This window comes from Musa acuminata, chromosome BXJ1-11 (assembly GCF_036884655.1).
Source record: "Musa acuminata AAA Group cultivar baxijiao chromosome BXJ1-11, Cavendish_Baxijiao_AAA, whole genome shotgun sequence".
NCBI classification, from domain to species: domain Eukaryota; kingdom Viridiplantae; phylum Streptophyta; class Magnoliopsida; order Zingiberales; family Musaceae; genus Musa; species Musa acuminata.
This window is the reverse complement of record NC_088337.1, coordinates 26,841,025-26,856,404: the sequence shown is the minus strand read 5'-3', so window position 1 is coordinate 26,856,404 and position 15,380 is coordinate 26,841,025. Positions and strand designations below refer to the sequence as shown.

Here is a 15,380-nt window from a genome sequence, read left to right as displayed (position 1 = left end):
ATATATTTTTCTTCTCTTTTATTGTTATAAAATAAAGAACTTAAAACATATATATATATATATATATATATATATATATATATATATATATATATATATATATATATATATATATATATATATATATATATATATATATATATATATATATATATATATATATATATATATATATATATATATATATATATATATGAACCAAATATCCTATTCCCGACTGGCGACATCTCATGAATTTAATTCAGTCTGTTTCGGGTCAGTAACGGCCGGTTGGAGAAACGATGACCATTCTTCTCCCGCTCGTGCATCCTTCGCCTCCTTCTCGTCTTCCCCTATCGAGCGCCACAGAGCTCCCCAAGATAAGGGCTTCTTCCCCTTCGAACTCCCTCTCGATTCCGAACCCTCCGGGCTTCAAGAAATGGGCCGCTGAGCTTCGCTCGAGGTCGCTCAACCTCGCCCTCTCCGCATCTCTCGCTTTCGGACTTGCCCTCGGCGGTAATTGTCTCCCCTCCAGTCCTGAAATTTATGTGATTCCATTGTATCTGAACTAGCATCTGTCTTTTGCGTGCTTCTGTTGCAACTTCTTTCTGATAGGGTTTTCAATAATTAGTGTTTCATTGTTGAGAAGTGACACTAGAATCTCATTCCTGCGCTACATGGTGTGTCAATTGGTACTAAAAAGGATCTGTCAATGGAGAGGAGTTTGTAAATCAGAGAATAAAATGTTTGAGATTAAAGGTATATAATTTCTTGCTTTGAGAGAACAAAACCAAACTTCTGTCTCAAGTGACTTGAAGTATATTTTGATTGTTAAGCATGAAACACGAGTATGTCCCTTGTAACTAGATTAAGAGTCAAGAAAGTGGTTTATCTTGCAGTGGTAGTTATATAAGGTACCACCAATGCCATTGCATGCGCGTGCACATATCTGTAGGCGACATGCTGGGATGCACTAACTTATTAATCTCTAACAACCTATTCTTTTTTCATGGGCTATTTAACTGCTACCTTACCAAAATTGGTTATATTGGCTTTTACCTGTAATTTTCTGCAGCTGAAAGTGATACCTCCTTTAAGTCATATGCCAATCCTCATCAGATATATAGCTCATAATTAGTCGAAAAGAGATGTGAGTCTGAAGATTATAATAATAGAAAAAAATTAAAAGAAAGACTGTTATGGATTTCTTTAGATACTATTTTGAAAAAAAAATTATAATTCAAGTCCCCATTGATATGTTGAATTTTTCTTATTTTCTTATTTAAACATCTATGTGAGATATAATGAACCAACCTGGCTGAACATTTCAGAAAAGACTTTTTGGTTGCACAAATACATGGTCACCATTACTTTGGTTAATTATATTTGATAATATAATAGATTGATCTGATTAAACATTTTAGAAAAAGAACTTTTCCTATCAACACTTTGATGTGCATTGCACAAAATTTTGGCCTATCAACAATACTTCACATTTAGTTGACCTATGTAGGACTTGGTACAGCTAATGCCAAAGTTGGAGTCAATAGGCCAGAAATGCTTCCAAAGGAATATAGTCCAGTAATTGATGTTGCTGGGTTTCTCTCTGCAAGCCAGGTATTGATGGTTTTCTTTTTGTATGGATATATACTTATTGTCAGTTTGTTGCAACTTTTAAATTATTTGTCAACTTTATTCTTTTTTAATAAAAGTAACCAGTTGGTTTTGAGAGAGAATGGGTTCATTATCGTATTATTATTAAATAAGAAGACTATACATACATCATAACATAGAACATCAAACTCCCTTAAATTTTCCTTCAACTCAGACCTAGAAATTTACCTCTCACCAAATTAAAACTGTTAAATGAGGAGTTGGACTCTTCACCGGATTTATTTATGAAAAATAATTGGAAAAACCTAGCAAATTTGATCCAAACTGGGCTGTTGTCATTGTGAAACTCCAAATTCACTAAACAAAAGTGCAGAATTGAAGACTTCAAGGTTGATTACTCAAGACTTCAAGTGTGCCAAGTCCGATATGCTACCTTTAGTACTGGAATGGAAAAGGTTAAAATTCACAATTTAACATTGAAGTGAGCATATTAAGTTTCTTCTGATCACAGTTGATTACCAACAAACAACAGTTTTGAAAATCAATCAGTATTTTAAAGCTCGATTCATGGACCAGAGCATCACCATTATAGCATTCATGTTTTCCTTCTGGGCTCGCCAAATATTAATGTTTCTTTGGCATATCATAGTATGCTTAAACATTGATTGTTAACACAAGAAAAGGATGAAAAAAAAAACAAGAAAGGGATAAAGTGGATTTCCGTGTATGGTACTGTTCTTACATTTCGAGGTTAAAATAAAAAAGAAGATACTGTTCTGAAATTTAATAATTCATCCTGTCTCATCATTCACTAGAATTCTAGTCTGCTGCCATGCAAAATCGGTGTCTTCTCAACCAGTAACACCATCTATCACCAAATACCCTATTCTGCAGCACTACCAAAATAAAATTCCAACACATTGAATCAAGAGCTTTAGTGAATTATTTTGTAGCATGAGTTAGCATGTTATAAACATTGTGGCATATTTAGGCAGTTACATTCAAAGTTTTGAAGTTGGTGATGGCCTAGGCAGAACAAGTATGCCCAAGCATATAACTTACTGTAGTGTCTAGCTTAGATTTCTATACTGGTTACTTCCTATCTTGTCTCAGATACTTCGCTGATATGGAGGATATTGTAGTTGATCTTTATGTGTTTATGCAAAACGACGAAAGTAGAACTTGAAGACTGAGAAAGCTTTGTCATTACTAGCATCATCAGTTAAACTTTAACTGGATCTGTTGTCTTGGAGAACAGTCCTTAGATTTTTCCTTTTTCTTTTTTGGCATGCTGTCTCTCTTCTTAATTTTCGAGCCAATATGTGGTACCATTATCTCCTATAGTGTTACAACATTGAACTGGTTATGGATTCCAAATGTTAAATTCTTGTATGTGTTTTGCTGTTCATAGGAAAGAAGGCTTTGTGAAGAAATTGCTGATCTTGAGAAAGAGACAGGGGTCAAGCTTAGAATTCTTGCACAGAATTACCCTGACACGCCAGGTAAGAAATCTTGGCTTGCTTCTACAATGATTCTTCCATCATTTGTAACACACTCAAATAATATGATGATTCTGCTCCAGTTAGCTGTAACTAGAGCTGAACATTAAAACTGTTTACAAAATGCTTCTGAGTTACACTAGTAAGATCCTTGGGGAAAAAAAAAGACTCGTTTGAAGATCATAAACCAAGTTAGTGCTTTTCTTTGCTACTGTTCCATCATTGGGTTACTAAGTATAAAAAATGTAATAGATGATGTAGAAGTCCTATGAATTTCAGCAATGTGGCAATTAATACACATTGGTACTTCATATATATATATGTGTATACACACACACACACACACATATACATACATCCATACATATATACATATATACCAATATCCACATATACACATTTATATACACAAAAAATAATATGTATATACATATACATATATACATATATATACATATACATATATACATGGTTTGCAGTACCGGTCCGTACCGCCCGGTACGGGCGGTACGTACCGGTCCGACAGGCTTCCGGTACGCGGACCATATGTTACCGTTCCGACGCTGGGTGTACCGAGCGGTATACCGTACCGTACCGGTACCGAACCCAGGTCGAAACTCTGGTACGGTACGGTATTGCGAACCTTGCATATATATATACATATACATATATATATACATACATATACATATACATATATACATATACATATACATATATACATATACATATACATATATATATATACATATATATATATATGTATATATATTTATTTATTTGTGTGTGTGTGTGTGTACACACATATATATTTCTTTGGATTTGGAAATGTCTGTTACTTGTTCTATATGTGCAGGAATGGCTGTTAAAGACTTCTGGCAAGTTGATGAGAGAACTATTGTATTTGTTGCCGATCCAACTTTTGGTGAGTAGAGAACTTCATGCAATTGCAAACTTTTGCAGCATAGTCCTAGCTGCCAATGCTATACCCTTGAGTTAGACTGAATTCATAATGCTAATTTTGACAGCACAAAGTAATAAGCCTCACTGCTTCATCAAGTTCAAGAAAAGCTGCAAATCAACTAATTTTTGAAAATATTAATAGAAACTATTAGGGCATAGTCAGAAGATTGGAATTTTTGTGGGTACCAGTAGGTCTAATAAATTTTGTTCTTTCCAAGTGGGAGAAGATGAGAACATGTAACTTGTTAATCAGGACTACTAGGAGTCATGACTCGTAACTATTTCTTGGGCATTATATTTTGCATTTTCGCGTCCTTGTTAGTATGATGATTGTTGAACGAAAATAAAGGAACTACTTTTGTATCTGTTCGATTCTTTTACTGATATCACTTGCACCAACTTTACAATCCTTGTCTGGTCATACTTCGGTTGATATATTGGTAGAAGCTCAGGATTTTGAGAGTTGGGAGTCATGTACTGCAAATGTTCACATAACTCCTAATATTAATCATGCCACTTAGTACAATGCTTCATATCTGACTTGTAGCAGCCCATGTTCTTCATTTATACTCTCCAGCCATTTTCCATTTTTTGATCTTTTACAGGAAACATATTGCATTTCAATGTTGGGGCCACCGTTGATTTGGATGTTCCTCGAAATTTCTGGAGTCGTGTGGCTGGGAAGTATGGGAACATGTTTTATTGGAAAGAAAAGGTGAACATAAACACTTACTGATAAAATACTGCTATAAATTGCTAAAACTAATTGCAGACATCACAAAATTGCTAAGTACCTCAAGATTGACTGACTGGACATGTCTGCATTAATTAATCTATCATACATTGGATTGTGTTTGTTCCTGTGATTTTGGTATATACTCTTATTGTTTTATACTCTTACTGTTCTTCATGGTCAAGAATCACAACTACATTTATTCTTTTCTTTGAAGATAATTCTGTAGCCAGTCTTGGCTACTCACATATACGTGTGACAACACGAAAGAAGAAAAATTAGAAATTTTAGTTTCTGTGGTGGACAGTCGACCTCAGCAATATACTTTTGCTTTGGAAAAATCTCATCATTGCAAGCATTCCAAATGGTTCAACTACAAGTGGGTGTTGTGAATCTTTTTTTTTTTTTTCTGAAATCATTTTAGACATCAGTCATGCTAACATTAGCTGAAACTCTAGCTGTTCAGATTACTCGTCAAACTTGCATTTCTGATGAATACAAATGGTTGTTATCTGTGTTTCAAGTTCAGAATTAGACACCAATATTCATTCTAATGATTCTGTTTTTTTCTTGGCATATTGATCGGGAAACTCTTAGTGATAACCGATCAATTCTATTTGAAAGCATTTAAAGACATATCTCAATGCTTCCTGGAGGTCCAAATGATGCAATCTCGAGACGCATTCTCTCAACTTTAATTTCCATGTCATGGCGGTATGTGTAGTGCATTGCTAACCATCTCACATCGTCAATTGGTCTTGGAAAATGTCATAGGGGGAAGATGCATCAATCGAAGCTGCAGTGATGGCTATATCAAGTTGCCTGAGAGAGCCAACGGCACCAAATAACTGCATGGAGGTAAACTAAAAGCATTCATTCTTCATCCATGATATCACACACTCATGGCTTGGTGAATTCTTGGAGGCCTCAATCACAGTATGAACCATGGAATCTTCGTCTCTCTTAGATTTGTAATACAATTTCCAATCGTATGACTTGTATGCTTAGGATTTGATTATGTATGAGAATACATAAGATTGATCTTATGTTGCTTTCCTCTCTTTCTACTGTAGCTGTTAGATGGTCTGAGAATACTCAAGATTACATATCTAGAGCAGGATATTTATGATTGTCACCATATCTAGAGCGTGACTTGGATTAAATCCGTATCCATCTCAGACTTAATTAAAAAACACCTAAACCCGGTTTAAACCGGCTGAGAAGATGTGTTCTAAAGTTGATGGTCAATCCAAATTACAGAGACGACTCAACTTGATTCTAATAGCATGAACTTTGAGAATAAAGTTTGAGTCAGCTGAGAATATTTTGAGTGAACAGTAGAGAGAGAAACATGTGTTGCTGATAGATCATTATTCACATCTGAAGTATCTTAATGTTGGCAATGCGATTCTTAGTAATCCGACATATCGGACTGATAGGCTGAGAGTCTTGCCCCCATCAGTATGTAATATCTCTGTTTCGCACCTATGTGTATTCAAGAAAAGATTGGGCATGAATTAAATTGGTCACAGAGAATATATATATATATATATATATATATATATATATATATGTATATATATATATATGTATATGTATATATATATATATGTATATATATATATATGTATGTATATATATATATGTATGTATATATATATGTATGTATATATATATGTATGTATATATATATGTATGTATATATATATGTATGTATATATATATATATATATATATATATATATATATATATATATATATATATATATATGGATCAGGTCACAGATCGAATTCTACCACTCCAACCCGCATCTGATCGGATCATCTTATCGGATTCTTACCGCATCCGCTACGTTGCGTGTTATGTCCTGTCCCATTATTTTCATACCCCCATTTACTCCACACCCGTTCTCTCTCCATACTTCTGTTCCTTCTTTCCAAATACGACTCCTCCCCACCTTAAAGAAGGAACCGAGTCCAATAATCCCAATTCCCGACGATGGCTACCGCTTCTCGATTGAGAGGGCTGGGTGCCGTCCTCGTCGCCTCGGGCGCGACCTGGGCGGCGGTCGCGCTCGTGCAGCCGCCGGCCTCCGCCAGCGACCGCGGCCCTGCAGGGCTCGACGCCGCTCGGCGGAGGATCGCCGATCCCGCCGCCGCGATCCCGCCGAGGGAGGTCCAGGAGTCGGCCCTGATAGGGACCAGCGTCATTAACCCGCTCGATGTCCTCGTGATCGGCGGCGGGGCCACCGGATGCGGCGTCGCGCTCGATGCCGCCACCCGTGGGCTCCGCGTCGGCCTCGTCGAGAGGGAGGATTTCTCGTCGGGGACCTCTTCGAGGTCTACTAAACTGATCCATGGCGGTGAGGATTCTCAATTTCGTTTCTTTATTGACCGAGATCTTATATGTTACTTCTTTTTCTCTTTTTTTTAAATGTGAACAATAGAATTATTCATTTTGGTAAAGATGTGACCTTTAGTGTGTTTATACGCCCAGCTTCGCCAAAAGTTCGATCCTTAGAGTTTCTTTTATTGGAACGTACTATAAGATGCAGTAGGAGATGAGAAATTTTCTGGTGCTTGGGCAAAATGTTAATTCTACAAATCATCTGATCTCTTATGAGCCTTTGTAGTTTGTATCTTTAGCTGTCTGTGATATCGAATGTGTGAGCTAAAGAATATCAAAGATACTTTCTTCTTGATATTTGCACGTTAATTTGTTAAACTGGCCGAAGTTCACTGATGTGTCTGGTAGTTGCTGCATTTGTATTGCTTACTTTGGCATTAAAAGAATCCTCTTTCCTTTCTATGGGGTTTACAGAGTCCGATTGACATATCATTCATTTAGGGTTGTTTTGTTGCTAGCAACTAGGAGTCATGCAATCACGGTTGCAGGCATCTCACCAAATATATCTTCTTGATTGCTTGCTATACAACTGCTTCCTGCATCTGTACTTGCCATAAGTTGATTCTTTGTACACTTAAATTGACATGTGAACAACCTTGATCTTAAGTATGTTCCTTTTGACAGAAAAGGCTGAATTCAAGTTTCCAATGTTACAGTTAACATCAGGAAGCTGCAAATTTCAGTCACAAATGCCCATATATATATATATATATGTGTGTGTGTGTGTGTGTGTGTGCGTGCACATATGACTACATTTCCTTCTTTTATTAAGTGTAGCATTTGCAATTAGAGTGCATTTATTTTATTACAGATAAGAAAAGCTATGTGCAATCAAGCAACCATAACTAATGCTTAGAAATAATATTTCTTAAATGGCTTAAGACCTGTAGCTCTAAAAGTAAAAACCCAGTAAACTTTCTTAAATTGCCAGTTGGAGCATTCTGCAGTAGAGTGAGAACCAGAAAGTTTGGTTTCTAGTGCTATGTGGAGAAACACAGTGTTTTCTTGAACAAAACTAAAATGTTTTTGTTTTAATCATGTAATGACTAAAAGAGATTAAAATAGTATGATGATCCTTCAATAAAAGAAGAACATTTGGTCTTGAGTTATCCACTAAAGTTTCAAAAGATACACATGTAAAATAGTCTTGTGATCTTAACTAGTCAATGGTTATAAATTCCTGTGTTATTCAATATCTTACAATTTTACATGAATGAAATTTCCAACAGATATGACAATAATATGTTTTAAATCTAGTTCTGTGATAGGAGGCTAGGAAGATCAATTCTTAATAGCAGCAACCTTGTGTAAGCCTTAAGGTACCCCCTTTTGGTGACACTTCTGTGAATCAGAAGCTTATATGTGTATTATATGAATGAAATTTATAACAGATACATTCTGCAGAAAAATATTAAATCTAGTCTTTTGATGGGGGTTGGTAAGATCAATTAGTAGCAGCAACCTTGGGAAACCCTTAAGGTACCCTTTCTGGAGTCACATAGAAGGAGGCACACTTCTATGATTCAGAAGCTTGTATGTGTATTTGTTGTGGCTCCTAATACTGGACATGTAATTCCATAATTTCTGAACTGTCTCCCATAAATTCAAAACTATGACACTGCTATGTTTCTAATAAAACTTGAACAAATAAATTTAAAACTTGTTGTTTTACATTTGTGCTATTGATTGCAAATAAATGATGAAGTTAGCTAAAAAAATCTTAATATTTTTTTAATTTTCTTCTTTAAAGGCATCACTTCTTTTAATTGATGAAAAACACAACTTTTATTGTGTACAAATTTTTATTTACATAGCAACAAGAATAATAAGTATATTTCAAAAGATATTTGTAAAGTTTCTGTTTCATTCATGCATAATATATTTATGTGAAGCATGAAAAAAACTTCATAAAATGCCTGATTGAGCATATGTAAATATGTACAGATTGAAGCTTTCTACGTGATTCCTACAATTATATTTGTATAACTTACGGCTTTCTCGAATCTACATTAGCACTTGGTACATACCCACACCTGCTCCAGTAACTTAGGGTTAGTTGAGGTATATATTTTTCTTACTATTATAGTTTATCACACATTAAAGTAAACAGAAAGACATGCACATCATCCTATTGATATAGGGAAATATATCAATAGAACTTTTATGATTTTCATATGAAATGGATTTACAGTAGACACTCTGGTAATAAGTGTCACACTGACCATGCTGTAAACATATCAGGAAGTGAGACAATTGGATTTTTCATCACTGAACAGGATGAACAAAGGTTGTTTTCCAGTTATTGTGCTGCATATATATTCAAGATGAAATTCTATGGTTTATGCCATTTGCTCTGATAACTAGATTGGAATGATTGAAATGGACGAGGGTTATCAAACAATTTGACCACCATATATCCATTATATTAAGATAATATTCCAAACAAATAAATACTATGAAGGTTATTTATGGCTATTTTGTTTTCTATTCTCATTTCACTAGTACTTTGTTTTCAGGTGTACGATATCTGGAAAAAGCTGTGTTTAATCTTGATTATGGGCAGTTGAAGCTTGTTTTCCACGCACTAAGGGAGCGTAAACAGGTCATTGAGAATGCCCCACACTTATGTCAAGCTTTACCATGCATGACACCTTGTTTTGAATGGTTTGAGGCTGTATATTATTGGATGGGACTGAAATTATATGATCTCGTTGCTGGTCGAAGGATGCTACATCTCTCACGATATTATTCTGCAAATGAGTCAGTTGAACTTTTTCCAACTCTGTCTAGGAAGGGTCACAACGGGAGCTTGAAGGGAACAGTTGTTTATTATGATGGACAAATGAATGACTCCCGGCTGAATGTAGGACTGGCTTGTAGTGCTGCACTAGTGGGTGCAACAGTGCTTAACCATGCAGAAGTGATATCTTTGATCAAGGATGATTTTGGTGAACGGATAATTGGCGCACGTATCCGTGACCAGTTATCAGGTAACACCAAGCAAACCTTAGTTCTCTTCTTTTCTTCTCTTAAAGTTGTAAATGTGGGATTAGACCGTCATCTAATAAGCTTCTTTTTTTTTTTTTCCAACTTTTATCAGTGTTAGTATAATCTGCTTATCAGATTTAGTGCTGATTTTTTTTATAACAAAAATTATGGTGTTAAAGTGTTCCCCATATGTAACCTTTATATAATAATCTCAAAGAGTTTGTCATTGTTTTTAAAGGAATTGTCAGCAGAACCCTTTGATATCTAATCGACAATATATGGCTTTTGCTACCACGAGCCTCTGCTCTCTCAATACATGATAATTTTATCATATAAAACTGAAGTATTCAAATAATCTTTGTGGGCATCAGTGGGGTATGTGTTAAATGACTTTCCGCTATGTTATTGAAGATAACAAAACCTATAGTATTTTGTTAAATGACTGCATTAATGGGCATTAATGGCCTGTAGTATGTTGCTGGATGACTTTAGAGTAAAGTCACATGGAGAGGTGACTGCCATTTTGCTTGTATTGGATGGGGCATTTTAATCACCATGCTGGGGGAAACCTTGTCCTACTTTTATGTTGGTTATGCTTGAAATTATTCTTTTTAGCATTTACATAAAAAAAATACGGTTTGTTTTGTCTAGTAGGGTAGCTAATGTATCTTCTTCCACTTGTTATGCTCCTTAACACCTATAAATTGTATCAGGGAAAGAGTTCGATGCATATGCAAAAGTTGTTGTAAATGCGGCTGGACCATTCTGTGATAGTGTTAGAAAAATGGCCAACAAAGATTTATCAGCAATGATTTGTCCAAGTAGCGGTGTCCATATAGTGCTTCCTGATTATTATTCTCCTGAGGGAATGGGGCTAATTGTTCCAAAAACTAAAGATGGCCGTGTTGTTTTTATGTTACCCTGGTTGGGAAGGACGATTGCTGGAACTACAGACTCCAACACTGCCATTACAATGCTCCCAGAGCCACATGAAGATGAAATACAATTCATATTGGATGCCATTTGTAACTATCTTAATGTTCAGGTTTGTAAATGGCTGCTTTATTTTTCCACTTTTTAATTTAAGCAGATTTTGCTTGAACAGTTTTTATTTGGAAGTATACAGTTCTCTTTTACAAGGTTATGATGTACTCAGTTCAACTTAGAATTTATTTGGTGTCGTGAATAGATGTGTTTTTCTTGCTTTTCAGTTTCCATTCTTGTGGAATTGTTCGGATTACATACAACTATTCTGTAAAGTTTATAACCTAGTATTATTTAGGAATCAAGACAAAATGGAGGAGAATTACTCAGTAATTCACATTGTCATTTCTTTTACCAGTAATCAGCTTATACATCTTGATTCCCCTTCCTCACTGTCCAAAAAAATACTTGGTATCACTAGGCTATGTCGGAAAGAAGACTGCTGTGTGTCTATTGTCTTTGAGATTGTTGCCTGAGAATCCTAACGAGTGATTGGAAAGATAAAAACCTAGAAATCCATAGGAAGAATGAAATTGTCTCTGATGGGTCTTCTGTTGACAGATCTTTTATAAAGAATGGAAAACAAGGATGAAGAACAAACTCTGTGTTGAATGTTTAGTTAGGAAAACAATTCTCTCCTTTAAGTTTACTTGCTAAAATGAATAAGATGCATAATCTGTTTAAATTTATTCATTAAGCAAATAAAGTTGAGGGCATTATAGTGCGTCAGGATATGAAGAGCAAACACTCCATAAATCATAATGGGAAAAATGGATAGTAGCCACAGAAGTCTGTAACCAGCAAAAGAATAGATGTAGAATAATGCACAAACTCTACTCAGTGAATTAATATTCATTTACTGTTTATATTGATTTGTTAAGCAAATAAAGTTGAGGGCATTATAGTGTGTCAAGATGACAAACAATTACATGATAAGTCTTAATGGATAAGGGAAAACAGATGCTAACCATAGAAATGAATAGTAGTGACTTCAGGAGCAAGAGAATAGATGTAAATGCACAAAATCAATGAGACAGTTTAGAATATAACCTAAACATAGGCACATAGGACATTCATACATAACCTAAATGTAACACATATCATGCATTCCTTTATAATTTTGGAACTTGTTACAGTTAAAAATATAAACATGAAAGTAGTGCAAGGACCAGTCCTACCTAGTACCATTAAAGGAACCACTGTTGCAGGCTTTCCAAATCAATGAGAGAATATTATCTACTAAGACTCTCAGGATCAATAAGCCAAATTAATTTGGATCATTTCACTTGGCCAAAACCTCTCAAGCCAATTTACATAAATCTTATATTGAGTATCCAATTTTTGTTCACAAGTGTTCCAAAATATTTTTGGAAAAGAGCATTTAATGAAAATATGATTAAGAGACTTAGAGCATTTGAAGAAAATAGGATCAAGAAACATAGGCTGAGAGCCACACAGGATGCAAACGACAGCATTTCCAATACACAAGAGCCAATCTATCCTAAGTAGGGAGGCAGCTGTGGATTATTTTCTGGCAGAAAATCTTAAAGCGAGGGATAATGGGAAGCTCCCATATTCCTTGCCACCAAAATTTTTTCAAATGGCTAAAAAATTTGGCTTTTTGAAAATCTATAGGGTAATTTAGTTGAAGGCTTGAAGCAAGTCCTAAATGTATACTTCAAACAATATATTCATTCTCCCTCCACTTTTAGCTGTGCTCACTGCTAAGACTGACTAGCATTTGCTTAGAATTTTCTGTAGTGTCCATTCTTCGTATAATGTACTGCTAGAACATTTTGTTACTTGGAAAGGAAGGGTAGGTTAGGAATGTAGGACATCTTCAAGAGATTGAGACATCTTATGTATGCTTCATGTAATGTGGTGTTATATGAGGGTCGATATATTGCCCATGCAGGATGTATAACATAGGAAGTTGGGCACTTAGGCTCTCAAGCAACTTGAATTTTAGGGATGCTTTTGAATTCTTCAACATGAAAGACTTGGAACTACTTGTATTTTGAAGTTGTGGTCATTTGATTTAATTTGCATTAGTAGATAGCTTCATTGGAAGAATAGAATTGCAGAATTGGATTTATAATATGGTTAAAAACCTCAGGTGAGACGATCAGATGTGCTTTCTGCTTGGAGTGGTATACGGCCATTGGCCATGGATCCATCTGCAAAAAACACAGAGAGTATATCCAGAGATCATATTGTCCGTGAAGATCATCCTGGTTTAATCACAATTACTGGTGGAAAGTGGACTACTTATCGAAGGTAAAATTTATTAAAATATTCCAGTTTGTTGATGAAGGTCTCTTTGCAAATGATGAGATATAATCTCAACACAACAGAAAGCTACCTTGTGTATTTTCATCCAAATGCATGTTTTGTTTGGTCTGGTAGGGATCTGAATGTCATGGAAGGGTATGCTACTGTGACCGTGAATAGTTATTTTGTACTACATAAACAAGTCTTTAACTGAGGTATCTGAAGTATTTTATGAGCACTTATTTACTGGATTTTGCGAGCAAGCATGATGAGTTGTAGAAATATTGACTATTGATCTAACAGATATAAAAGCTTACCGTATCTTCAATAGTTCTAATTGATTAATTTGTAGTTTCTGGTTCTTGACTTAAAATGAACACAATTCATTTTGTTATTCCAAATATCAGAGCATAATTTAGTGAAGGTCCTTGTTGCATTATAGTTTATGTTGAAAGATGTACAATCTATAGTTACCGACGATTCCTTGTAATGCGCAAGTGTTTGCATTGAGTTCCATATTCATTCATAAATTGTTATAGGAGATTTGATATTCTTGGACAGTTTCAAAATTACTTTAATGAACTCTGCATGTTCTTGTCAGCATGGCTGAAGATGCTGTTGATGCTGCTATAAGGTCAGGCAAGCTGAACCCTGCTAATGGTTGTGTGACTGACAACCTGCACCTTGTTGGTGGATATGGTTGGGATCCCGCATCATTCACTTTTCTTGCTCAGCACTATGTCCGCATGAAAAGAACACATAGCGGAAAAGTTATTCCTGGGGTGATGGATAGTGCTATTTCGAAGCATTTATCTCATGCATATGGTACTTTGGCTGAACAAGTGGCTGCTATTGCTCAGGTTGTGCTCAGCTTCATTGATATAAGATGCATGATATTTTATGGTGTAAAACTCTGTGACAACACACTATAATTAACATATGTCAGGATAGACCCTTTAATAGCATCGCCATACAATCTCAATTTAAGTGGTATATAGTAATTGGACTTTTGGATTAAGTTTGGTTTTCAGGATGCTGTAACCGCAATGTAATCAGTGGCTAGAAAGAGGTTGGTTTATTTGCAGTACACATGCAAATTGTCACTTCAGAATGCAACTTGGCAGAAATTTTAATAACAATGATAAATAAAAACCTTCCAATGGTTTTATCATTGTTCTCGAGTTGATATCTACATGATTTGAACACTTCATATGTGTGTAAATAAATTTTAATGGTTTACTTGTGTGATTTTTGCAGAATGAGAATTTAGGGAAGCGGCTTGCCCATGGTTACCCCTTTCTGGAGGCTGAGGTTGCATATTGTGCTCGTAACGAGTACTGCGAGTCGGCCGTCGACTTCATTGCTCGGAGATCTCGCCTTGCATTTCTTGACACTGATGCAGCATGCCGGGCATTGCCTCGTGTAATTCAGATTTTGGCTGCTGAGCACAAGTGGGACAGGGCCAGACAGAAGCTCGAGCTGCAGAGGGCCAAGGAATTTTTAGAAACATTTAAATCATCAAAGAATGCACAGTTCCATGATGGAAAACACATAGGTAAGGAAACTTCTCGACCTAGATTCTTTCCTTCCAAGTCAGCTTCTGATTGCTGCTGTCGGTTTTGCAGGGTCATGAACTAGGAAGTCTCCCTCCAGGAATAGCAATAACATGTTAAAACATCAATGCACAAGTAGGTTTCGACCTAAGGAGGTCAAACAACAATTCTTCTTATTTTGTGGCTCAAAGAACAAGAGCTCAAATTCAACTGCAAAAATGTAACGTTGTGGTTGCTAAACCATTATGATATCTTGTCACATTGCCCAGTCAATAAGAAGCATTTCTTTCAATCCCTGGTCACATCAATTGCTGCATTTAAGCAGCAATGGTTGAAGCTCTAATTCTCCAAATTACATTGGCTATATTTATCTGATCTTATAGAATATT

The 15,380-nt window shown here is 35.6% G+C and overlaps 2 protein-coding genes across 3 annotated transcripts; both read left to right on the top strand.

Annotated features, from left to right (window-relative positions):
• The first annotated feature begins 215 nt into the window (after positions 1-215).
• Positions 216-5,834, top strand: LOC135597420 (thylakoid lumenal 15.0 kDa protein 2, chloroplastic-like). Of its 2 annotated transcripts, none has more exons than XM_065090343.1 (6): positions 216-495; positions 1,505-1,596; positions 3,005-3,095; positions 3,949-4,017; positions 4,661-4,770; positions 5,563-5,834. In XM_065090343.1, exons 1-6 carry the CDS (start codon positions 282-284, stop codon positions 5,653-5,655), a joined length of 669 nt encoding a protein of 222 aa, XP_064946415.1. In that variant the 5' UTR covers positions 216-281; the 3' UTR covers positions 5,656-5,834. The 2 variants fall into 2 exon arrangements, with proteins under 2 accessions (XP_064946415.1, XP_064946414.1); XM_065090342.1 differs by having other exon boundaries at positions 1,493-1,596.
• An 850-nt stretch (positions 5,835-6,684) lies between these two features.
• LOC135597419 (glycerol-3-phosphate dehydrogenase SDP6, mitochondrial-like) lies at positions 6,685-15,283 on the top strand. The gene is made up of 7 exons (XM_065090341.1): positions 6,685-7,151; positions 9,712-10,185; positions 10,897-11,228; positions 13,284-13,444; positions 14,040-14,298; positions 14,696-14,993; positions 15,064-15,283. The coding sequence occupies exons 1-7, from the start codon at positions 6,788-6,790 to the stop codon at positions 15,069-15,071; spliced, it is 1,896 nt and encodes a 631-aa protein (XP_064946413.1). The 5' UTR covers positions 6,685-6,787; the 3' UTR covers positions 15,072-15,283.
• The last annotated feature ends 97 nt before the right edge of the window (positions 15,284-15,380 follow it).

Bases quoted from the DNA above. Each gene is read 5' to 3' on its own strand.
- LOC135597420 (XM_065090342.1), top strand. From the start codon at position 282: ATGACCATTCTTCTCCCGCTCGTGCATCCTTCGCCTCCTTCTCGTCTT. The intron at 4,018-4,660 runs GTGAGTAGAGAA...GATCTTTTACAG, and splicing joins TGTTGCCGATCCAACTTTTG to GAAACATATTGCATTTCAAT. The intron at 4,771-5,562 runs GTGAACATAAAC...AAAATGTCATAG, and splicing joins TGTTTTATTGGAAAGAAAAG to GGGGAAGATGCATCAATCGA.
- LOC135597419 (XM_065090341.1), top strand. From the start codon at position 6,788: ATGGCTACCGCTTCTCGATTGAGAGGGCTGGGTGCCGTCCTCGTCGCC. The intron at 7,152-9,711 runs GTGAGGATTCTC...CTTTGTTTTCAG, and splicing joins TACTAAACTGATCCATGGCG to GTGTACGATATCTGGAAAAA. The intron at 14,299-14,695 runs GTTGTGCTCAGC...TGATTTTTGCAG, and splicing joins AAGTGGCTGCTATTGCTCAG to AATGAGAATTTAGGGAAGCG.